Source organism: Mesoplodon bidens (genome assembly GCF_964165515.1).
Source record: "Mesoplodon bidens genome assembly, chromosome: 16".
NCBI classification, from domain to species: domain Eukaryota; kingdom Metazoa; phylum Chordata; class Mammalia; order Artiodactyla; family Ziphiidae; genus Mesoplodon; species Mesoplodon bidens.
In genome coordinates this window covers 32,691,190-32,717,247 of record NC_138173.1, presented here as the reverse complement: position 1 = coordinate 32,717,247, position 26,058 = coordinate 32,691,190, and the positions used below count along the sequence as shown (strand labels likewise).

The 26,058-nt window shown below is 36.0% G+C and overlaps 2 protein-coding genes across 13 annotated transcripts in view; one reads left to right on the top strand and one right to left on the bottom strand.

The window, feature by feature from the left end:
- The window catches only part of RIPK2 (receptor interacting serine/threonine kinase 2), a 278,912-nt gene that overhangs the window by 10,022 nt on the left and 242,832 nt on the right, over window positions 1-26,058 (bottom strand). Inside the window, exons 1-6 of one of the 3 annotated variants that reach the window (XM_081258641.1) lie at window positions 19,067-19,514; window positions 14,913-15,066; window positions 12,367-12,522; window positions 4,374-4,531; window positions 3,263-3,312; window positions 2,044-2,205 (exon numbers count right to left, since the gene is read on the bottom strand). In XM_081258641.1, coding sequence (XP_081114767.1) covers window positions 2,044-2,205; window positions 3,263-3,312; window positions 4,374-4,531; window positions 12,367-12,522; window positions 14,913-15,066; window positions 19,067-19,239 — 853 coding nt within the window. In that variant the 5' untranslated portion in view covers window positions 19,240-19,514. Of the gene's footprint in view, window positions 1-2,043; window positions 2,206-3,262; window positions 3,313-4,373; window positions 4,532-12,366; window positions 12,523-14,912; window positions 15,067-19,066; window positions 19,515-26,058 lie in introns of those variants that run through there. The other 2 variants (XM_081258642.1, XM_081258643.1) reach the window with 2 other exon arrangements.
- Window positions 19,618-26,058, top strand: part of LOC308630186 (uncharacterized protein) — a 282,945-nt gene continuing 276,504 nt past the window's right edge. For 6 of the 10 annotated variants that reach the window (XM_081258645.1, XM_081258650.1, XM_081258652.1 and 3 more), the window contains exons 1-2: window positions 19,711-20,005; window positions 20,222-20,268. The gene's annotated coding sequence lies outside the window, so the exon portion shown is untranslated. Of the gene's footprint in view, window positions 19,682-19,710; window positions 20,015-20,221; window positions 20,269-21,197; window positions 21,386-23,721; window positions 24,564-26,058 lie in introns of those variants that run through there. The other 4 variants (XR_014017778.1, XM_081258644.1, XR_014017777.1 and 1 more) reach the window with 4 other exon arrangements.

Sequence of the window (26,058 nt, the reverse complement as noted above, 5' to 3'; positions counted from 1 at the left end):
AATGAGGAGGAGGAGTGCTTAGGGGCAGATAGGACCTAGAAATGTTCCTCCCATGCTTTCCTTCTTGGGGATTGAAATGGAATTTCATCTTCACTTTGGAAACATGCAGTATGGGACTTACGCATCTCCTACAGTAGTACAAGATGATCATCTAAGTCTGTAATTCTCAAACTTTTGGGTCTCAGAACTCTTCAAAATTATTAAGAGCTTTTGTATATGTTGGTCATATCTATTGATATTTACTACATTAGATTAAAACAGAAAATTTTAACACATCAGAGTATATGAAAACACATTCCATTATCCGTTGGAGCAATGATATCATCATACTTAATTTAGTCTCTGGAAAGATTTTTCCAGAGGATGAGAGTAAAAAGGGAAAATAATACCTTAATATTTATTATTTTGAAAAGTTTTGATTTTGTGAACCCCTTATAAAAGTCTCAGGAACCAACCCCGCCTCCAGAGGTCCCTGCACCACAACTTAAGAACAGGTGATCTATGAGAATGGATTAGTAGATGTATTTGAGAAACAACAAAATTGCTAAGTAGTGTTTAGTGCCTAGTTTTAGCCATTAATTTAAAGAGAAACCAATGAATTCCATTTCTGGCCAAGATGAAGCAACAAGGACCAATTCACCCTCCTGCCTTAAACAACCATTAGCCAGATAAAACGCATGAAACAGTGGTTTTCAAGACACTAGATATCAGGCAACGAAGGACAGTGATCTCTAAGTGATAGGAAACAACTGAGGTCAGCCTGACTACCCAAGCTTACTGCCTTGGGAGAGTTTCCAGCTATACTACAGGGTAGGGAAGTAAGGCGGGGGGCCCAGGGGAAGCTCAGAGTTGAAGAGACAGGGCTGGGAGTTAGGATAGACAGAGGCACATAGAGTTTATAGGACAGAGCACCAAAGAGGAGAGGTACACAGACAGAGAACTCCAGAGATCCACAGAGCGCTCCTCTCAAATATTCAGCAGCACTGATCAATGCAGGATGTAGAAGTCAGTAAGCCAAAAGGCATTGTTCTGCAATGAACAATAGGGAAAAACCAGGAAGTTTGTAGAGAAGTACTGCCTAATGGCATGATCTTCAGAAGAGCTAGAGTCTTTAGGGAATGGAGAAGAAATTACAGTTTGGAAGTGGCACTGGGGACAAAGGAGATATATATTGGGTTGGCCAAAAAGGTCGTACAGGTTTTTGTAAGATCTTATAGAAGAAGCCAAACAAACTTATTGGCCAAGCCAATACATACATACATATATATACATATTTATACACACACACACACACACACACACACACACACACCCTATTACATGGCTCTGGGAGATAAGAGATAAAATGCTAATCTATTATTATAGCAACTTTTGATTTTTTTAAAATACAATGCTGATGAGCATTAGATATAAGTTTTGAATGGAAAATATATTTGTTTTTTTTTTTAGTTGGAAAGAAGATTCCCAGTCTACAGCTTGTCTTTTCATTTTCTATAGCATCTTTTGAAGTGTAAAATTTTTCAATTTTTTTGAAGTTCAATTATCAAAGAATTTTTTAATAGGTCTTGTTTCTGATGTCATATATAAGAGCTCTTTGCTTAACCCAAGATCATGAAGATTTTCTTCTATGTTTACATTTAGGTGATGATTCATTCTACTTCTGAAATAAATCTTAATTCTATCTGATTTTTCAATCTCCAGGATTGCTCTGGAAATTCTACTCTTGCCCTTCTCCAATCAATTTTATACATAGCAGCGAGTGATATCTCCTAAACTTAAATTTAATCATGTTATTTCCCTGAAAAACTCACTTTAATGGCTTTCCATTGTACTTGGAATACATTTCTAACCTTTTTATGATAGTCAACAGCCTCTCCTTACCACTTCAATCTCACCTCATAAAATAAAAACAACTTTGAATTAGAAAAAAAAAAAACTTTGAGCTTGTCATCTAACTTGTGTAGTTGTTCAAGGAATATTTTATTTACAGAGTATTTGTTATTTTTGTAATTCAAAAGGTCCAGATTAAAACTGTACACTAACTTAAGAAAGATGGTCTTTCATCTGGATTTTGCGCCCATCCACTTTCTATTAGAGAGATCATAAGTGCTCGATGAGGTATATCAAATGGCAAACTTTCTTCATTAGTGTCAGGTCGATGTCCTTGTGACACACTATACATAATCTGCAAAGGATTGGTGACTTCTGTCAAAACAAATATATTTCATTCATTAGAAATATATTATGATTTAATATATTAAATACATTCTAAAGCCAACCAAATGAACATGAGGGAATCTTAAAATCTTAGGAATAATTCATGACTTCCCTTTCTGTCAAAGGAATATTTATATCCCAGCTATTGCCAGACTTGCTGCCTCTCGTGGGAGGAGTTTATATCTTCACCTCTTTTTTTTTTTTTTTTTTTTTTTTTACGCGGGCCTCTCACTGTTGTGGCCTCTCCCGCTGCAGAGCACAGGGTCCGGACGCGCAGGCCCTGCGGCCATGGCTCACGGGCCCAGCCATTCCGTGGCATGTGGGATCTTCCCGGACCGGGGCACGAACCCGTGTACCCTGCATCGGCAGGCGGACTCTCAACCACTGCGCCACCAGGGAAGCCCTATCTTCACCTCTTTAATTCTGGGCTTGGCCATGCGATTTTATTTGGCCAATGGAGTATGAAGAGAGCAGAGTAAAACAGAGCTCAGCAGAGCCGAGCAGAACCTAGCAGAGTCAAGAAGGGCCACAGCAACTAATAACCCAATGTGAATGAAAAATAAATGTTTAGTTTGTAAACTACTGAGATTTTGAGGTTGTTACATAGCAAACTGACCTAAATGAACCTCAAAATAAAGAGACAATATTATCAGAAAATTTGAAAAGTATTCTTCAGTGTTTGCTGGTCTTTAGAAGAAGCACTAGTTAAATTTTTATACAAACGATTTTATAGCTGGAATGAATCTTAGAAATAAGAATTCAAAATTCTTATTTTGCAGATAAAAAAAATGAGGACTGAAGAGATTTAGTGGCTTAAATAGAGTTAATTACTATCAGAACAAGAAGAATCTACGTTTTTCTGATCCTTAATCCAGTAGTTTCCAACATACAGTGGATTCACATTTATAAATTGTTGTTTTTCTAGTGTGTTTTCCACAAAATGACTGTTAGGCAGATTTAAAATAAGTGATCTTTATTCAGATAGTTCTGAGTATGACTTACCAATATGATGTCACCTAGAATAAGGAAGTCAAAGTACACTTACCTTCAAAAGGCTGTTTTCTAGATAAGACTTCCCATGTGATAACTGCATAGCTGTTTAAGATAAAAATATACATATAGTACTTTATAAACTAACTATTCATAATAAACTAAAATGGTACTGATTTTAAATGCTGACTGTGGAGATACCATTTTTTAAAGTAATAATGTAGTAAAATGCTGCTTAAAGAATCACTATATAGAACCAAGATGATGAATATTCATATACAGTTTTGTTTTGAAAGGGAATTAATTCAATTTGAAAAATTAGGAAATTACTGTAATAAAAACTTGAAGTTATAGGCAAGGATAACTTGTGGATGATTCTTTAACACCTAGATAAGCTATGCCCTTTAATTACATGATTCTATTATTCACACAAAATAAAAAGCAATAAAAAAGGCTGTCTCATGTAGCCCTATTCTATTGACTCTTTTTCTGGTGTAAATACTGTCTCTTTTGGTAGTGTTAAATGTTAATTGCACTGTTTCCCTCCCCCTATCAAGGTCACATATAATAAAAACCCTTTAATATTATAAATTGATAGGACAATAAGGTATGCTTTAATAATTTTTAAGGATGTAAAAGTAGCTTAAGGCAAGGCATCAGGACTTCCCTGGTGGCGTAGTGGTTAAGACTCCATGCTCGCAATGCAGGGGGGTCCGAGTTTGATCCCTGGTCAGAGAACCAGATCCCACATGCATTCTGCAACTAAGGAGCCTGCATGCCGCAACTAAGGAGCCCACCGCCGCAACCAAATAAATAAGTAAATAAATATTAAAAAAAAAAAGCAAGGCATCTTTATTTTCATATTTTTAACTTTTAGTTTCTTTTTTGGCTGCACCACACAGCTTGTGGGATCTCAGTTCCCTGACCAGGGATTGAACCTGGGCCACGGCAGTGAAAACCAGAATCCTACCCACTAGGCTACCAGGGAACTCCCAAAGCAAGGCATCTTTTATATGAAAAACATTAACCACTGTCTCTAATTTATTTTCACCACACTTATGAGAGAAGCATAAAAATCATACTTTTAAAATGTAGCTTCAAAATTCTGATTGATTAATCTTGTTTTTTAGACAAGGTTAACTCTGAGCAAAAGTAACATGCTATACCTATATATATCATGCTTGATAGTAGCCCTTGATTTTTGTCCAGGTTCATAGTTTTCAGGTGGCATATAGATAATTGTCCCTCCTTCCGGTGCAGATTTACTACTTCGTGATTGTGAGAGGGACATCATGCGCCATTTTGATAAACCAAAATCTGCAATCTGGAAGGGAAAAGAGTAATTGAATTTTTTAATTTTCCCTTTAAAAAAATTCAAGAATTGATTGTTTTTGTTTATATTTATTATATTTAGACATGAGACCAGAGTAAATGCTATATATATTAATGTTTTATTTCTATAATAGTCTATTAGTTTCTTAACAAATTGGATTCCATAGTGCTGAACCCAACAACTCTAAAAGCAATATAAACTGACTTGAAGTTCAGCATAATATTACAAATTTTAAAAGAGACTAAGTTTTGAAAAATTAAACAGGAGTATTTTTGCCTTTTATTCTGAATGAGTATATACACTTCACTTTTTGTGACTAGTAGCTTTATATCACGTGCTTTCAAAATTTACCTATACCTCACAGAACTGCTAAACTACTCATATCTAATACAATTGTCACTGGGTATTGTTTACAACTCAGGTTTATATGCTCTTATTTATAATGTGCTAAAAATAGTATCCTTAAATTTTGAAATAAGTAAAATTCCAATATAGTATAACTCATTATTATGTGATTTATGCCTACCACTAAAAGAATATCTGTTGACAATAGTATAGTTAGCATATAAAACATATTTATGTCCATGACAAGGAGTGCCTAAAGCATTATCAGTGACAAACATTCTGTATTTTTGATATGTCCTTTACAGTTTTACTTCACTTGTAAATTTTGTGCAGATACTACCAATACACAATATCTTATAACTAAGTATCTAAAACGTTCCAATGTTTTTTTTTTAAAGGGAGACAAAAATGTAAGAACAGAAACAATATTTAGTGAACAAAAGAGTATAGGAAAACTTTGAAGACATTTAATTTAAATCACTTAGACCTTCACATGGCACAATTTAGGAGTCAACAGAGTGGAATGAGCTCCATCCAGCACACCACTTGTGGTTCAATCATTTAACTCTTAAAATGTTTACTAGTTTTAAGAGAAGAAATAATTTATTTAGTTTTAGATGAATTTGAGATTAAAACAAAATTATGGCCCCACTCCAAAAAGGGAGGGGGTAGCCTATATGACTCTTTCATACATTATCATAATAAAAGGGTAAGTCTAAGAAAAAAAATTAGAAAAGACCAAGAGGAAACATGGTGCCACTACATGAAGATAAGTTGGATTCATTTCTAAAAGCAATATAATATGTGTTCTGGAACATGGGTTCTAGAGCCTTGATTACTTAGATTTACATTCCATTTCTACCCCTTAATTAGCTGTGCAACCTTGTACAAGTTTTCTAATTTCTCTGTGCCTCAGGTTACCCATCTTTAAACTGGGGATAATAACATAACACAGGGTTGTACTGAGAAAATTAAACTAGTTATTCTAAGTGAAGCACTCAGAACAGTATCTGACACATAGTAGATGACCCCTGTATGTTAGTATTATTAATGTTTTGTACATGGGAATAAACCTCTAAAGATTGCTCTTATTCATACAATACTAACAAGCACAGTACATAGTTTCAGGGCCTTTAATACACTTTGAGGTGTTATTAAGACTCTGGGGAACCGTATATCCTACTTACTTCTACTTGCCACTACAAACTCTTATTCCTCCCACTCATTCTCTAAAAGCAAAAACAGTACTCCAGCTGCACATCTGCTAGGATAATAAGCGTTACTATGAGAAGCAAAGTTTATTTCTGTGCCACAGTGAGAAATGTTAAAAAAAAAAACTGGGATGTGGTCCATCTTATACCTGACCCACAAATTGCAAACTACTGGGCTAAATACTGGTTTGAATACAGTGCTGGAGAAAATGTATTTTGAGCTTGCTTCCTTATGTGCTCCTTTTACTTCACCAAAGGTCTTCATCTATGTTTTCAAATCTCACCTAGAAAACCTAATCAGAATTCCCTTTATCAGCTAATTTAGTTTGGCTTTCACATGGAACCATATTTCTCCCCCTTCTCTATTACAAACACCATATACCAAAGACACGATTCATTAAATCTGGATCTTCCAGAGAAGAAACAAAAGTGAAGAATATGATGAGAGGAATACAAGTTCCATGATTTCTTGAGGGTCCTGATATCATTCAGCAATGAAGACAGAGAATAGGAACTTTTCTATTCTATACAAGATCTTAACATGCATTTCAAAGGTAAAGGTCCTTTTTAGCTAAAAAAGATGATAAAAGCAACAAGAATTTACTGTATTAGCACAGGAAACTATATTTAGTACCTCAAAATAACCTATAAAGGAAAATAATCTGAAAATATATAAAACGGAATCACTTTGTTGTACACCTGAAACTAACATAATATTGTAAATCAACTATACTTCAATTTAAAAAAAGATTAAAAAACTAGAGGAAATTAAAACACACTATTCATAAAAATCATCCATAATCTTATTACCCTACCGGAATAGCTATTTTCATTTATATAATACTATCCATGTCTGTAAAATTATAAAGTTATCAGTAAGAAGCTATGTATTCTGGTTTCCACACATAATGGACAGAATAGTTGAGAAATCAAAGATGGTACATATAAATATTTATTTCAAATAAGCCTACCACAGGTTCATTTGTATTTAAGGTGCACTAATTGATACTGACTAGCAGATAAACAAATTGAATGTATTCTTTTTAAAGTAGAAAAGTCCTGGTTGATCTTAATTGGTAGTAAATGTTTTTCTTTTAGATACTATGTTTCTGGTTAGCATTCCAGTATAAAAATTTACTTCAAAAAGCTGTAGCAAGGTGTATTTCCATTTAATTTCATTAAGTATTTTAAAAGATTTTTTGCACTTCATTTAAAGGCCCTTCCAAGAAGATAGGTAGATCAGGTAACTGTTACTTTTTCATGAGTCACTGATAAACTTTGACTTTAAAGGGACATTTATAAAATAAAAAGTAGAGACACACAGGATGCATATAAAAGAGTGTCATAATTTATAAGAATAGTATTAGAAAGGTCACAGTTTTGTATGTGCTAAAGCTAATAGAAGTTAAAAAAACACACAGACACACAAAGCCAAACTATTTTAAATTCTATTTATTTCAAAGAAAGACCATGGGTACCCTACTGATTAATGAAAAAGAGAAAGTAGGGATCATCATCACCTATTACTTTGCTTCTGTTTTCTCTATCAAGAATAGTTTCTGGACTGAGATGAAGAAAATAAAGTCCAAGGAGGTTGAAAAGTACAAATCTCAGGTCATTTTACATATATTTCAGGTTTAGTTAGAATACTTGCAAATACCTCCCTGGTGATGGAGAGGTATTACAGGATACGAGAAAAGCAAATGTCATTCTGACTTTTAAAAAGGGAAAATAATATTGATTTTGCAAATCTATATATTGGCAGAGACTATCCTTAATCCCAGGTTTAAAAATTTAATGAAATGGTTACTTTATGAGTAATTGATAAAAGAGCCAGAAAGAACTAGTGAAAAATTATATCAGCCCAGTGATCAATTTCAGACCTCATTTGACATATCCCAAGTACTTGGGATGTCTAGCACAACACTGTTGTTCCACAAATACTTAATAAAGGAATGACAGACTTCACTTCCTTTTTTGTCAGTAGTACTACTGTCAAAGAGTAAACGTTAAAACAGTTTGTATATTATAAAACATTCTGAGGTACTTTAATAATATCCTTGACTATTAAATTATCAGGCCTATTGGGTATATATAGAAGATCTGGAATTCATTCATTTGTTCATTCAACAACTACTTATTGAATGCTTCTATACGGCATATGCTAAGCAGGTGGCAGTGAATAAAACAGACTAAATTTTAGTCTTTGTGAAGCTTATTATATTATAATTGGGGGAGACAGTCAATAAACACATTAATAAAAAATGTTTTGTAAGGTGGTGAAAAATACTGTGGAGAAGCATTAGCATTAATCAAGGTATGAGGATACAGAGGAACTAGGTGGGTTGTCAGGGAAAGCCACTCTGATAATGAGGAAGGAAAGGGAGTAAGTCATGAGCATGTAACAAGGAAGAATAAATCTGACTCCATACTGGATCTGTTTCTTTTACTTTAACCTATTGCTTTTGCTACAAGTTAAGAATGTTGCCTATAGCCTGAAATCTACAAGACAGCCCATTCTCAAGGCTCTGACCTTTAAGGGTATAACACTTTTCTATTTATACAGAGATAAAAAGTTACAGAACAAACAATTACATTTGTCTTGTTGGAGGTTTACAGGAACATCAATACCTGACCTACATGGACTGCTGCAAGAACAAAGGATTCCAAGAAATTTGCAACAACCAACCACACTCTCTCCCCTTTTAGTCTGAATTCTAGCTTGGGTAAGGTGGTTCTTTGGGACACTAGTCACCATCTTCTTGGTCTACTGGCTTTCTGAATAAAGTTGCTATTCCTTGCCCCAACACCTCGTCTGTTGATTTACTGGCCCTGTCCTGCAGTGAGCAGTATGAACTTGGACTCGGTAACAAGGACACCTGGGAAATCAGTCAAGCAAGGACTTTTGTAATATTCTAATGGAAAAAAAGGAGAAATATGGGCTGTATAACAGCTCTTTTAGGAGTATCCCAAACAAAATGAATGCTTATTCTCCAAAAGTCTTAATTATTAAAAGGATTGATATTGACCTGAAGGGAGGTTTTCAGACCATGTTGTGTAGCTCTGATTTGAGCTCTGTACTGCTTAATAGTTAATCATGACTTGAAGATACAAAAAATCAGCTAATTAAATTTGAAGGTGACACAAAGCTGGAGGACAAAGTTAAAAATCCTTGGACTACAGAAAAAACATTCAAAAAGGTCTTAAGAGCTGAAGTTATCACCCAAATCTAACAAGATAAACTTTGATGATGTCCAGAAAATATTCTGTAAAGTACATGACAAGGTGACATGACTTAAGTACCAATACATTAAAAAAAAAAGAAAGAAAACCTCTCAGTGCTTTTTGCTGACACTGAGCCCAATTTGAATGTTGTTATAGGACTGCCCCCCAAAAGACGAATTAGTAAGGAACTATGAATACGAAGTAAAGTATTTAAGACGATTCTACATTTATCACACTACATCAAGGGTGTAACTGAGCAGGACCCTATGAGGCCTTCCTGGGATAGACCTGCCCCCATCCATATCTTCTGCTTTAGCTCCTCTCTAAAGTACCTAGATAATAGTATCTGATGCATATTTCCTGAGTTTTTCAGATGCTAAAACCACCACCAAATGGAAGAAATTATCTATTTGATGATCATGGGCATGTAACCCCCAGACCTTCTAGCACCTAAGGATTGACCACCATCAACCAATCAGAGAATTTGTGCAAGAGCTGACCACATACCCAAGGTGTGCCCCTTCCTCACCTTGCCTTTAAAAATGCTTTGCTGAAACCATTTGGGTAGTTAGGGTTTTTTCAGCACGAGCTACCTCTTCTCCTTGCTTGGCCCTGCAATAAACCTTTCTCTGCTCCAAACTCTGACATTTTGGTTTGTTTGACCTCACTATGTGTTGGCCACACAAACTTGTGTTAGGTAATATGGGTATTTTGTTTAGTTCTGAGGATCAAAATTTAAGAGAGATTTAAACACAGATGCATCTAGATAGCACCTGGGATTAAAACCTATGTAATAAGGAAATTGGTTGAATAAACTAAAGATGTGTATAAGGGAGAAGTATATGTGAGAAGTAGGGGGATTATAGCTAACTTCAAATCTCAGAAGCGCTGTCAGGTGGAAATAAAATTGGACTTTGAACTCACTTTTTCACTAGGACCAATGAGTGGAAGCAACAGAGAAGGAGTTTTGACTGATCATATAAAAAAAAGTCACAGTCATTCACTTATGGATCTTAAAGACTCTCCTGTCACAGGGTAACTGCCTTGGGAGATGAGGGATTGTTGTAGTGAGGATTCAGGGGACCAGCTGATTAGGGGACTAGAATAAGTCACTTCTACCTGTATGGTTCTATAACTGATGTAATAGATTTGTCTCTTTTTTTTAAGCAGTATTGAGGCAGCAGCTTGCTTCTCTCTTCCTTTTCCTTCCATTTTATTCTAGGGAGAGGAAGTGCCTTCAATAAAGGTTTATTTTTTCACTTAACTTTTCTCACACTTTTTATATTTATTTTTCTATTGTTCCAACTTCCTTATTACTTATTTGAACATTTTTGGATACTTATAATATTCTTCAATTATGTATACTATTTGAAGAAGTGTAGCAAAATACTATGCAAAAATAAAGTGAGTTACATTTAGTATTAATTTCTCAGCAACTACTTTTTATTTGCTGTCATCAGTTACATATAGGGTAACTGAAATCACTACTCCTCTGGTGCCTTTAGGTATCTAAATCTTATGCTTTATGCAAAAAATTAATTCAAAATAGATCACAGATCACAGATTTAAATGTAAAACATAAAGCTATGGAACTTTTAGAAGATAACATAAAAGTAAATCTGCAATACCTGTGGCTTCGTGAAGAGTGCTTAGACATGACAGCAAAAGCATGATCATAAAAGAAAAAAAATTACAACTTTTGCTCTGTGAAAGACCCTGTTAAAAGGATGAAAAGAACAAACTTTGGATTGGCAGAAAATTTTTGCAAACTACATATCTGATGAAGGACTTATATCTAAAAAATATACAAAACTCTTAAAACCCAATAGTATAAAAGCAAAGAATCCAAGTAGAAAATGGTCTTAAGATATGAAGAGATGTTTCACTGAAAAGGATATAGAGATGGCAAATAAATAAATAACAATATTCCACATTATAGGAAAATGAAAATTAAGACCATGGTATATATCACTATACATCTATTAGAATGCTAGAATAAAAAACTATGATAATACCAAATGCTGGTGAGGGTGCAGAAAAGCTGGGTCTTTCATACATTGCTGGTGGAATAAACAACGGTACAGCCACTGTGGAAAGTAGCTAGGTAGTTTCTTAAAAAGCTAAACATATGCTTACCTTATGACCAAGCAGTTACACTCTTGGGCATTCATCTAGGAGGGATAAAAACTTATGTTTGTTCAAAAAGTTGCACAGGACTGTTCATAGGATCTTTATTTTAATTGCCAAAGACTAAAATTAACCAAAATATCTCTCAATAGGTGAATGGTTAAACAACTTTTGTACACCCATACCATGGAATACTATTCACCAATGAAAAAGAAACCAACTATTGACACAAGCAACAACTTAAATGGATCTCAAAGGCATTATGCTAATTGAACAAAGCAATCTCACAATATCACACACTGTATGATTCCATTCATATAGTATTCTCAAAATGACAAAATTATAGAGATGGAAGACAGGTTAGTGGTTGACAGTAGTTAGGTATGATGGAGGGGAGAAGGTATGACTATAAAGGGGTAGCATAAGTGATATCTTTCTTGTGATAGAGTAGTGCTATATCTTGATTGCTGTGGTGGCTACACAAATTTATACATGACAAAGCGATACAGAACTATATACATGCATTGTACCAATGCCAAATTCCTGGTCTTGAAATAGTACTATAATTATATGTGATGTAACCACTGGCAGAAACTGGGTGAAGGGTACATAGGACTTCTTTGTATTATCTTTGCAACCATCTATGAATCTATAATAATTTCAAAATAAAAAGTTAACAAAGGTATACTTGACAATTTAAATTAAGAACATAATGACTGTATTTTGAACCATAATTTTACCAATGTCTGTAGTCTAGGAATAACTAATTCACTGCAGCAGGAAGAAGTGGCACTGAATTAGGGGCTATGGAAAAGGCAGAGATTAAATTGGCAAGATAGAAGAAATAACTAAACAGTCTTTAAAACTATTAAACACAAGGAAGCAGATAAGCATTTTTTTTTTAAAAAAAGTAACTACCTTAACATGAAATTCATTATCCAATAAGATATTCTGAGTCTTCAGGTCATGATGAAGTAGAGGAGGATTCATATTGTGCAGGTAATTTACACCTAGTGCAATTTCATGCAGAATACGAAATCTTAATGGCCAAGGAACATCAGGATATTCATTTTTCTTCATATATATGGAAAGAAACAAAACTAAAATTAGTGGCCAAATTTATTTCCACTTAGAAAATGAAATATTCCATGAGGAAATATAGTATTAAACTAAATATCTGGTATAACTAAATTCAGGGCAAAAGATACTCATTTTGTTATATAGTATCAATTTGACGTTATTTAACATCCTTGTATCTTACTTTCCTCAATTTTTAGAGAAAATAATGACTTTACAGTACTGATATTTCCTTTTAGTTTATACTGGTAATGCAACTACATGGTATGGGGTCTTTCTTCAGTTGAGACAGTTCTAAATTATTTTTTATCTGTATAATACCCAGACATATATTTATACTCATACCCATCTTCCCATTCTATGGCTTCTATCAAATAACTTGTGCCCATGAATGTGTACACGCACACACACAATTTGTTTCTATTCAAAATTTATATTTTAAATTTCCTATTAATATAAAACCATACTTGATTATGGTGATAACCACTGCATCAATTAAAATTATGACCATAATATATTTAATTACTAAGCATTAATACTTCATATTTTTAAATCATATATTTACTTGCATTTCACCTTGAAAAATTAGCATTTGGGAGTTTTGTTTTTGTGAAGGAGACAAAAGTCATCTTCATTTCTAAGTATATATAACATAGAAACATTAAAAATGTAATGTCTTCTATTTCCTGGTACTTACAAGTGATAGTCATCTGAACTTTCTTAAATGTTTTCTGAACATAAAAGTTAATACAGCTTCCCAGGAGAATGAACATACTCAGAAAAATTAGATAATTTGGGAAAATCCAACAATGAATCATCAGGGACCATGCCACTGGGTACATTTTACTAAATAATATGAAAAAGTATGCTTCCACTGAGCTCAAAACTGTTCTTAAGATTTTTTTTTTCTGCAAATGGGTCAGCTTATAGTTCACTGATTAACTTGGCAGGGGAATGGCTCAAAATACTTGTCTTTACATAGTATATTGATTTTTTTCAACAATCTTTTGTGAGGTTGGGGGAAGGTGCTTCAAGATAAATCCTGACCTAATAATACAGGACACCAAAAGAAACACAAAACACAAATGTTCAACATTACTTCCTCTTGTATATACAGATTCCCATCCCCGTGAGTAACTGAATCTTTTAATATTTAAAAAGGTAACTTTTTCTGAAAATTATATAGTTTAAAGAAGTAACGAGGCCTCTCTGCAGTATAGTGCTATATGGAAGCTTTTGATCATGGAGAGGAAGGTAGATAGTGCTCACTATGTATTTTATGATTCCTTCCAGGAGTTAGCAATCCCCCTGTAGCAGGCTCTAGAATTTCTAATGGGCTCCAAATTTGGGTACCAGAGCATCTACTGGGGTGCTGGGGTATGGGAAGACAACATTAGAACTTATGTTTATACTCATTTAACAGAGGGAAACTGTATTTAATTAGTATTTGTATCTTACTTGCTGTGTTGGTTACACAAATCTTATACACTGACACTAGTTACTTTACTCTGCCCTTGTTTCAGATGGTCCTGTCACAAACAGAATGTGTTGTATCCTGAAATAAAGAGGAAGCCACTCCATGAGTGGTGACAGTGGCACCTATTCTCTCTTGTTTGCTTATAGAACACTGTGATGTGTCAGAATTTAGGAGTGTTCAGTAACTAGATTTTACAGATTATGTTACTACTCAGTTTTAACTTAAGCACCCCTCACAAAATAGACCGAGTTCTTTAAAAATATTTCTTGACAGAAACTGCAGGCTAGAGATAATCTTAGTAATATGAGATCAAGCAAACAACAATAGATGAATACACATATTTTGAGAATGAGGACACCCCCGCAACCGGGCCATGTTTGTTTACCGATGGGATTCACAATTAAAGCCAGATAACTGATACCTTGAGAAAAGGGTACATGGCTCATGCCATTGTCTATTATTGGAAAAGCTCATGTATTTGATACTCAGATTTATTTGGCCTATTAATTCAGAACTTTATGAACTGGTATTATTAACATTTAATTTGAACCCTAAATTGTCTTTAACATAAAATGAAATCTGGCTTAAACTAACAATAAATTGTATGGTGTACAGAGTTTATCTTTTCTCTCTCCTGTTCCTCTCCTACATATATATACGTGTGGATATTAGAATTCAGTGTAAACCTCAGGAACAGTAACCTAAGCAAAATAATCTAGGTCACTTAGAATGCAGGGTCTGACTCCAAAGTATTTTTAACAACACAAAAGAAGCCATAAATGGTGAAGTTTTTCATTATTCTTATTTTGATTCATCTATATATCCCCAAATAATCTGATCATTTGTAAAACCAAAGCACTATATAGGTTGAATAACAGAATTATAACCACTGAAAATGTATAATACTTACCCTATGTAGGAGTTCATTTAATGATCCATTTGGCATGTATTCAGTAACTATTCCCAAAAATTCAGGCTCATTGCAAATTCCCAAAATTGGAAGAATGTAACTAAATCTAGCTTTGTGTAAAATTTCAGCTTCTCTTAAGACATCATTTCTTTCACTAAAGAAAGAAAATGTATAATTATTTCAAAGTAATGAAAAATATACAATTATCATGCCCATAAATATTAATTAATCCTGGATTTTTTCATTCATTAGCTTTTGACCTCATGTAAATTATGCAGCGTCTCTTAGTTTCTTCATGTTTAAAGTAGGGATAACATCTACCCTATATATTCCATAGGTCTGTTTAGAGACCAAAATACCTGTATAAGCCACTGACAGAAAAAAAGTGCTACATACAGATTATTATTGTACTCTTCCCAGAAAAGGGAAAGAATACAATGTTTAAGTTTATAAAGTCTATCTATATTAGAATGATAGGTGCTTGAACTAATTACATTAAGTTTATGTTGTATTTAAACGATCAAATTTGATTAGACTGTTATATTAAATTTTATGGTTGCATACCATGTAAAAATTTTCTAAATATCCTGAATATTAAAACACTTAACTGTTGTCAACAGTACTTTAAGGATGGATAGAATTTCAACCATTGGAAAAAGGGCATCCAAGATATGTGGTCCCTCTCCAAGATGGGAGAGATTTTGCCTTTCTTTTTCATCTGTGTATCCCCAGGATCTGGAACAGTACCTGGCACACAGAATTTGTCTAATAGATGTATATCAAATGAACTCAAGGAAGTTAAAGTACAGGATATATCTGGAAAATGTTTAATATGAATCAGGATGTGTAACAGCGTGTGTAAAGGGAGTGAAGGTGAATACAGTAGGGTAGGGCCTCATCTCAGAGCCTTAAAGCCAGGTGAGAGCGTTTACACTTTATTTGGTAGTCACTGAGTTGTGACTACAGGTCATTGAGCACAGGAGTGACATGAGTGGAACAAACTTTTAGGATGATTAACTTGGCAGCAAGGTGTAGGATCAGCAGAAGGAGGTAGAGTTTGAAAGCCAGGTGTTAGAAGATTATAATACTAGTTAAGATATGAAGCAATGAGAGTCTGAAACTATAAAGGTTGCAGTGGAAATAGAAAGAAAAACACTAACTGAATAGAATAACCAGGCTCTGGTGGCTGACTGATTGACCTGATTCACTAAGGGAGGTATATACATATATATATGTATGTATATATGTGTGTGTATGTATGTGTGTGTGTACATATATATGAAGGGAACTGGATTTGTCATCAATTTTTATCATGGATGATTTGGTATTGGTAGCAGCAGTAATAGAAAGAGAATTGTCTCTAGGAGAAGCTTATTAGGTAAGCGATGATGATTAGTTAGTGCTTAAACCACCCAAGCTCTTGATGAATGGCTGCTGAAATAAGAAAAGCAACAGACATTCCAGACCAGACTATGAAGCTTCCTTTAAAAACAAACAATAAGCAAAATAAAGCAAAAAAATCTTAGTCATCTATGTTTTGAATAGGTAATATACTTACATGTTTCAAAATTCAAGAATTACAAGAATGCATAAAGAGTTTCTCTCCTTCTCACTGCTCTTCAGCCACTTAATATCCCAACTGTGAGGCAACCAATTATACCAGTTTGTGAGACCTGCTTTAATTAAATTTATATTTCCTAAGCTGAAACAGGTCTGTATTCGCCTCATGAAATGTAGGTCAACAAGACAGTTATTGAGTAGCACCTTTGCCGGGAAGGTTCCTGGATACTCTGAGAAAGAATTATAGAGAGGGCATGCTAGGGGATATCTCAGTGATACTTAATATACTAATTCCTCCTCCCATTAAGAGTATGATGTATTCTTCCTTCTCTTGTGATCCTATAATGTGTTGGCCACTTTACTACAGTTGGTTTCATCATCCCTACTTTATATATGAGAGCACTAAGGCTCACATAAATTAATAATTTCTAATGCTCATGCCAACACTAAGTGGCAGATTTGGAGTCAGATTTGAATTGCACTTGTGGGACTCTAAAGCCTTTGTTTTTTCCACTCACTGCTTAATCAGAGAAGGAAAATTCTTGAAGTCAGATTTCAGGAAGAATGAGTGGGAAAACAGAAAAAGCCAAAATGGTTTAAAAATAGGTTTTTATATTTTAAAAAATAAAAATGTAAAACAGCTTTTATAGACATACTACCAAAATTACCCATAGCAAATTTCAGTTACAAAACAGTTACACTGTTTACACAAGGTATTTGAACAACCTATCAGACTCAACTACTCAAAAGGAGTTGGGAGATTGTTGGGGAAGTCCACTCATTGGGCAGAAGTCAGGTTACAGAGAATAATTCACCAATCACTAAAATAAAAACATGTTACAGCACATAAACTTATTTTTCTTTTGTGATCTCAAAGAACAATGCAAACATTATCCACACCAGAGCCCAAGAAGTCCATGTATCTGTTATTCCCACATTATAAGTGAGGACATAAGACACCCTGTGAGTCAAATGCATAGCCCAGTCCTATGCTCAGACTACATAAACACTGCTAATGTTAACATTCTAGGTAACAAGTGGAAGAAAAAATGTGATGCAGTAATGCCAGAGTGTTGCACTGGTCCTTATGGCTTCTTTGATGGCAGAATTAATTTCCTACCCAATTTAGTGAAGAATTTTAGATTATGAAATTGTTAATGAGCACGAAAGGGAACTGTCTTCATTTCTTGGCCCCAAATGGCACAAAACGTAGATAAATTAAAATCTTGAGAAGCAGCATCCAAAATGGGAGGATCCATCTCCTTTAAAATACCGAATGAGTCCATCAGTGCTAGATTTCCATATATTTTAATAGTTGATTCTAAAATACATCTACCCTCTCTAATCAACCACCACCCTTCAAAGTGGACTACATACACATACACATAATTTCTCAGTAATTGCTCCACAGAATTCAACACCCATGGTAAATATACCCTGTATATCACTAAATCAGGATTATGGTACACAAAAAGCGGGAACAATTTCTAGAGGTGTCTCAAACTTACTGTGAGATCTAGCCCATCCAAGCCTGATAGCAAGACAGCAAATAAAACCCACAGGCAGATGAAAGTCAATAACATTAGCAGGGCTGAAGCTGAGGAATTTATCTGCTGTTGGATACTGACAGCCTCTGGCTAATCAGGCATCTAGCATGATGTATTTTCACTTTAGATATAGGGGGAGGAGAGGAGAATGTTGCAATCATGGATGTCAACCCACTAAGAATTGAATGCAGGGCCTAGTTTAATTCCTATTGGAAGGAAAATACACAAGATTAGTGACTAGACTCACTGATTAATATATATGGTTGAAAGGTTTTTCTGGAAACAGGAACTAATCTAGCCTTCCCTTGAAATCTAGACATTGCACTAAAATTGTTCCAGGATGGGAGAGACATTCAAAATTTTTGGTCATTTAACAGCTTTCTGATTTCAGTTTATTCTTAGCAAAAATAATACAAGTTTCCTCTAGAGACAGGCTTCCTTCCCTGTGACAGTAAGAGGAGAAACTAAATTGAGTTTGATATCTAAACTTTCATGCCTACATGTGTAAACCAAAAACAACAAAAAGCCCAAACCAAAACGTCCCAGACTCTAGAGCAGTGCTGTTCAATAAAAATATAATGTGAACCACATATACAATTTGAAATTTTCTAATAGCCACTTTAAAAAAAAAGTAATAGCCACCTGTGGCTAAGAGCTACCTATTGGGAAGTGCAGCCCTAGAATTCGACTTCAAAAAAAAAGTGTGGGGGGGAAACAAAGCAAACAAAACCCAATTTCAATAAAGAGGACGTTTAGAGTTGGGCTGTGATTGCTGATTTGTGGTGTCTGGAGAAAGGAGGCCCAGGAGTAAGAAAAAAAGGAGAGGGCAGTGAAAAGAAGCGTGATTGCTGCATCTCCAGAGAAGCCTGCTCTCCCCACCATGTTAGCCCAAGCGTTGAACGGCTGCCTAGAGGTGACGAGGTGTGCGGCCGATCCCAAGTGGTCACCGTCGCTTGGGCTTCAGAGCCCGCTTGCCCGGGGTTAGAGCCAGTGGGGTGGGGAACGCAGATTTCGGGGCTCCGCGGTGGAGCCGCCGGGGCGCCCTACCTGTCGAGCAGCTGGGTGTGAATGTGCAGGTGTTTCACGGCCACCTGAACGCGCCAGTCTGCGTGGCGGGCAGAAGACACGGTGCCGGACGCGCCGCGGCTCAGGCAGCGCAAGTCGGCGAGCTTGTGGTACGGGATGGTGGGCAGGGCGCTGCAGATGGCCTCCTCGTTCATGGTAGCGGGTGGCGCGGGCACTCAGGCAGCCGGTCGATTCCGGAAGTGCCCGACGCTCCCGCGGCTCCACCCCCTGCGCGAGCCCGGTCGGCAGGCCCTACAGCCTGCAGGACATTAAGTCACGAGGCCGTCCATTCTCCGCGCAACCCACGCCAAGCCGCTGCTTATCCGGAGCCGGAGCGGACTATTCTCTTCTACAGACTGGTCAACTCTGCGGCGGCTGGCCGCACAGGGGAGGAGCTTCCCCTCTCCGACCTGGCCCTCCCAGGCGCTGCCAGCCACCCAAGCCCGCCTGTCGGAGCTCCTCCCTCCCCAGACTTCTCAGGCGACGTCAGCGGCGGATGCCGAGGCGGGGATGAGGGCCGCTGGCCCGCGATCCTCCCAGCAAGGCTCCGGCCTCGGCCTGAGGCCCGAGATCTCCGCCTTGTGGCGCCCAGATGGCGTGTGCCACACTGACGGGGCTCGGGCGGGGGCTTGGGAGTGGGGAAGTGAGCCAGGGGTGCTCAATTTGTCTTCTCTCCCCCCAACCCACTAGGTTGGAAAGGTTTTCTTTTGGGGAAATTTCTTCTCCGCAGCCTCACACCCAGTCAGCGGACCCTCCCACCCAGGAGGAATCTCCTCTGGTCCCATAGGCGCGTCTTCCGGGAGTCGCCAAACACCAGAGGTAGCGCGGTGGGTGCGGCAGCTGCCTTTTCCTGACTCCGCGCGGAAAGCCCTTTGAGGGAGTGCGGTGGTGACTTACTAGAGCTCCGCACTTCTCAGCCCGGTGAGTCAGGTAGGGGTGTAGATTCACTTGCTTATCTGGACTCCAATCTAACCTCACTTCCAACTACTTCAGTCGTGTGGGGGTGGCTGATAAGCCCTGTCAGAGTTTAATCCTGTCTAAAAGTTCAGATGTTTAGTTCCTGTTGAGTGCTTCTCTACTAGGGACGTATTTTTCTGACTTTTTTTTTTTTTCCTCTCCTGACGTCCATAATTACAGACAGAGATTGAAAAGTAACCTTGAGAGAGTCCCTCCCTTCATTCCAGGTAAGACTGCAAACATTTCTTTCTTATAGATCTGGGAAGAATGCGGTGTTTAATGCCAACCAAAAAAGACTGCAAAGATCTTTTTACCTTAAACAAACACTTTTCTACACCTGAAATGACTCTTTTGCAAAGTGTGGTGCAAATATTATACACAATACCAAGTCCATGCTAGGCATTTAATGAATTCTAAAGCAAAAGTAATAGGGAATGCCTGACTTCAGTGAGGGATTTCTACCTACAGAAAATCAGTGCTTCCTGTATTTTTGTATTGCCTGAAATGAGAGTAGCAGTGTTACATTTTACAATAAATGGAAGCTGTAATGAAAGTGTGTTTTAAAATTTGATAATTTAAAATAAAATACTTAGCTTTAAAGATATGGTCTGATAATCTGTGGTTCATTCCTTAATAAGCTTTTTGCTACAAAAAGTGCTCAGAAAACTTTTCCCATTCATTCATTCATCCAGTCAGTTTACAAACTAAGAATTCTAGAGAAAGAGAACAAACATTAAGAAGGGAGGAAATGATCAAAATAATAATTCAAGAATTTTTGCCAGGACCAAAAGACAAAGATCTTCATATTTAAAGGGCCCACCAGCTACCCACAGTGAATGAAAAAGGACCTATGTTACAGTACACCATTAAAAAGATCAGAACACTAAGAATAAAGAGAAGATTCTAAAAGTTTTCAGAGGGAAGAAGCAGGAATAAACGGATGGGAATTAGAATGGCCTTGGGTTTCTCAACAATAACACTTTTATGCTAAAACACTACAGTGAAATTTCAAGTTTTGTAAGACAATAACTTCCAACCTAGAATCCTATAGTCAAACTATCCATCAAGTGTAAGAGTAGAATAAAATCATTTTCACATATACAAGGATGAAAACATTTCTTTTCCATCCATCCACTTTTTTTTTTTTTTTTTTTAGGGAAACTTACTAGAGGATGTGTTCCAACAAAACATGAGAGCAAGACAAGAAAAAGAAAGACATGGGATCCAGAAAAAAGGACCAGGAGAATGTGAAGGGAAATGCCAGGGTGAAAGATATGTGGCAGAATTAGAGAGCAGTCGTTTTCACTGGAGAAGGAAGATGGCAGACTCCAAGAAGAAAGACTGGTTAGTGTAACTGAATTTATTTAGATTACTAATTTTGAGTATTTGGGTAGTTATATTGATAGAGGTTTGATAGATCTAATGAAATATGTGATAAAATTCGAGAGAGAACTTAAAAAAATAAGCAATTAAAAAGGGAAGCAATTATTAATTCCATGAAAACTAAAAATTAGACAAGAATGGAAACAGCGTTTCTACAACTGCTCTGTGGTGGTGAAAATTTTAAGACTTTTTAGAGCTTCTGAAATACTAGTATATTATAAATCTCGAAGGAGAGAACATGCAGCATAGAGCACTATAAAATTTATTTATATTTTTAATTACATTACTTTAAAATTTTTTAAAATTAGTATTCACATGGTTCAAAATTTAAAAGTGTAACAGACAGATAATTCAATACAAAATTAGGCAAAAGACCTAGATACTTCACACAACGGTATATCTAAATAGCAAATAGCCAATTAATGTGAAAAGGTTCTCGACATCATCAGTCATTAGAGAACTACAAGTTAAAACCACAGTGCAATATCACTACACAAATATAAGAAAAACTAAAATTAAAAAGAAAGAATATAGCAAGTGTGCGTGAGGTTTTGTAACATTGTACATTGTAACGTACATTGTAACATTTTGTAACATCTTCTACATTGCTGGTGGGAGTGTCAATTGGTACAATCAATTTTGCAAACTGTATGGCAGTACTATTAAAATTGTAGATTTGCAGATCCTCAGCAATTCCTTGCCTAGGTATATGGACATGCATATGCATATACTAGAAGGTTCATAGTAGTGCTATTTATAATAGCTTCAAACTGGAAATTACCCAAATATCCATAAACAGTAGAATGGGTAAATGATTTGTGGCCCATTTACACAGTGGAATACTAAACAGCAATGATACTGAGCAATGTACAATATTGATGAATTGCACAAATACAATACTGGATGAAAAAGCTGGACACAGAAGAGTATGCATTTTATGAGTCAATTCCTATTAAGTACAAAAATAAGCAAAACTAGCCTATGCTTTTAGAAATCAGGATAATGTCTACTCTTGTAGAGTGGTCATAGTGACTAGAAGGGACATGATGAGGCCTCTGGGGTGATAGAAATGTTCTGTTTCTTGATCTAGGACCTAGACTCTTGGTGCCAGTTACATTAGTATGTTCAGTTATGAAAATTCTTTGAGGTTACACAGTGTGAACTTTTCTGTATATATATATGTTATACTTCAATAAAAGGTTAATAGGTTTAAATACAAAATAAATAATATATGTGGGTGTATATTATGTCTCTTACTTTTATTTAATTAGTATTACAGTATATACCTGTTCACCTTGCTTGTCTTTCACTTAGTAGTCTATTTCAGATATCTTTCCATACAAATGCATAAAAAGCTTTCTCATCATTTTTTTTTAAATGATGGATATGCCATAATTTACCCCTCATTGGTGGACACTTAGCTGGTTTCCACATATTTACTATTACAAATTATGCTGCAATAAGTAATCATTACATATGTCATTTCATACATGTGCAAGTGTATCCATATATATGTCCTAGAAGCTGAACTGCTGGACAACAGAGTTCTGTTCATTTGTAATTTTGGTTTGTATTGTTGAATTGACCTTCACTGAGCTTGTTCCAGTTTTCTTCTTCTGCAGAGAAATGAGAGTGCTGTTTCTCCACACACCTTCTTTCATTTCTTTTCGAGATAGATAGTATAATGTTGATCTGCTGATTCCTGTATTTCAGTGCTTCTAAACTCATTTAAATGCTAAGATTCTTTTGATTGCAGACCTTCTAAATATCTGTCTTCAATTTGTTTATCACAACCTCAAAGCTTTAGCTTTCATGATAGTTTCACCATTATACAGCTTAAAATATATGTATTCTTAGTGATATGTACATTGTTTAATTAATGCCCATAATGAATGGCTAATGACAGAAAACCTAAAGAATACTGATGCTAAACTACATCAACTAAATGAGAAACAAAAGAAATGAGAATAATTATGCAAATTAGGCTAAAAAACAAGCCTCACACCTATATGTTGAATTCATCTATTCAAAACTCTGTAGAATCATATTAAGTCATATTTTCTATTTACTGAGAATAAAGGTTATTTATATCTCATGTGCTATTTTAGGGACATGGTAGCTTGAAATGGCATGCTTGAAATCTCTCATAGTCTGTTTTTTATTTTGTTTTTTTAAGCTTCAATACCTTTTATTCCTGTAAGTTCTTTTTATTTATTTATTTTTCTAATTTTATTTTTTTAATTAATTTTTATTGGGGTATAGTTGCTTTACAATGTGTGTTATTTTCTACTGTACAGCAAAGTGAATCAGCTATATGTATACATATAATGTCCACCGACAGAGGAATGGATAAAGAAGATGTGGTATATATATATACTATGGAATATTATTCAGCCATAAAAAGGAATGAAATTGGGTCATTTGTAGAGACGTGGATGGAGCCAGAGACTGTCATAAAGAGTGAAGTAAGTCAGAAAGAGAAAAACAAATATCATATATTAACGTTTATATGTGGAATCTAGAAAAATGGTATAGATGATCTTATTTGCAAAGCAGAAATAGAGACACAGATGTAGAGAACAAACGTATGGACACCAAGGGAGGAAATGGGGGGGTGGGATGAATTGGGAGATTGGGATTGACATATATACACTATTGATACTATGTATAAAATAGATAACTAATGAGAAACTACTGTATATAGCTCAAGGAACTCTACTCAATGCTCTGTGGTGACCTAAATGGGAAGGAAATACAAAAAAAGGGGATATATCTCATAGTCTTTTAAATTAGAAACAAGACAGAAAAGTTGAAAAATAAACCACTTAAAAAGTACAAATACAAGAATTAAAAACATCTCATATTCTAATTTTTTCTATTTATTGGTCTAAAAGCATCTGGTAACCATTGGGGGTAAATGGGTAAAGGATATGTGGGACCGCTCTGTATTATTTTTACAACTTCCTGTGAGTCTATTATTATCTGCAAATAAAAAGTTTTAAAAAGTTGTACCTGGGTATATTAGTTTCCAGGGACTGCCATAACAAAGAACCACAAGAATTATAAAAAGGTATGTAAATGAGAAGTAAGGCTTCCTGATTCTTCAGCTCTCCAGTTCACCTCCCCTAAGACAACAAGTAAATTTAACAAATATTATGTGCCATAATACTAGGTGCTGAAAATACAGGGATAACAAAAGACACATGGTCTCTGTCCTTAAAATGCTTTTAGTGTTCTAAGGCAGATAGAACCTAAGCATACAATTACAGTAGAGTGTGGTAAGTGTTCTGATAGGGAAGTCCAGGGCACACTCAGAAATTAGGGGAAAGAAGCATGCATGGTAATTTAATGAAGAGAGGTAAGGCAAACTGCCCAAAGTCATAGAGTTTTTAAATTACAGAGACATGATTCCTGCACACATCTATTTGAATTAAAGGTCATATTCTTTCCGGGAACTGCTTGCTGTATCACTGGGGTATTACATTTTCAGTTTCACTTTATATGATGTCTCAGGAGAGGAATTTAGTAGCAAGGGGGAATTCCCAGCTACAAAAAGACAGCGATGGACAAAAATTTATTAATGGAAATTTCATGGGAAATTCCATTTTCTTTTGACATTTTACTTGGCAGGTTTCCAAGAGTGTGGAAAGATATGTTACCAGTAGCTCAGTCTGCATTTAAAAATTTTAGCTCCTGAATTAAGCAGGATATTTTGCTTTTTCAAATGTCTTCAGAACTCAAAATCATTTTCTCCAGCTGTCACTCCTAGCTTGTAAGCAAAATATACTAAGATATATTTTTTTGGCAATACACACACACAAACACACACACAGACAAAGACACACTTTTTTTTTTTTTTTTCTGCTTTAGGCAGTGGCTATATGAAAGAGATTATAAATTCAGTACCCTTTTTAGTATCCTCTTTTGGGCAAGCATAGACAAAGTTGTGGAAGAAGGCAGAGCTTTTCTTATTGTAGTAGCCAATATAGTCTAGGTCAGGAGTCCCCAACCCCCGGGCCGCAGACTGGTACCTGTCCGCGTCCTGTTAGGAACTGGGCCGCACAGCAGGAGGTGAACGGCGGGCAAGCGAGCGGAGCTTCATCTGCTGCTCCCCATCGCTCCACATCGCTCGCCATCCCCCCCACCGAGTCCGTGGAAAAACTGTCTTTCACAAAACCGGTCCCTGGTGCCAAAAAGGTTGGGGACCACTGGTCTAGGTCATAACAGCGCCGGCTGGTGCAATTTGGAATCGGAAACATGACTGAAGCAGGGATCCAAAGTCAGCAGCTGAACAGGTTGCCAGAGAGAACTCTAAGGTTTATTGGGAACTAAGGAACACTCAGGAAGCTTCTTTGACTTAAGTTTTATAATTGTAAAAAGGAATAGAAATGTCTGCCCTGCCAGGGAAACCTTGTTGCACAACTCCTGCCAAGGACGCTATTCACACTGGGGAGGTGCCGTTCACGTGGAATACGTTATGAATGGGCCCCCTAGAGTTGTGCGATGTGGAGGCTCTATAGCCTGCCTTTCTCCCAGGATTGTTCTGAGAGACTCAAGTTATACGATGAATATAAGAGAACTTTATAAGTTATAAACCTGTCAGTCCATGTAAATAATAATAATAATAGTTAGTT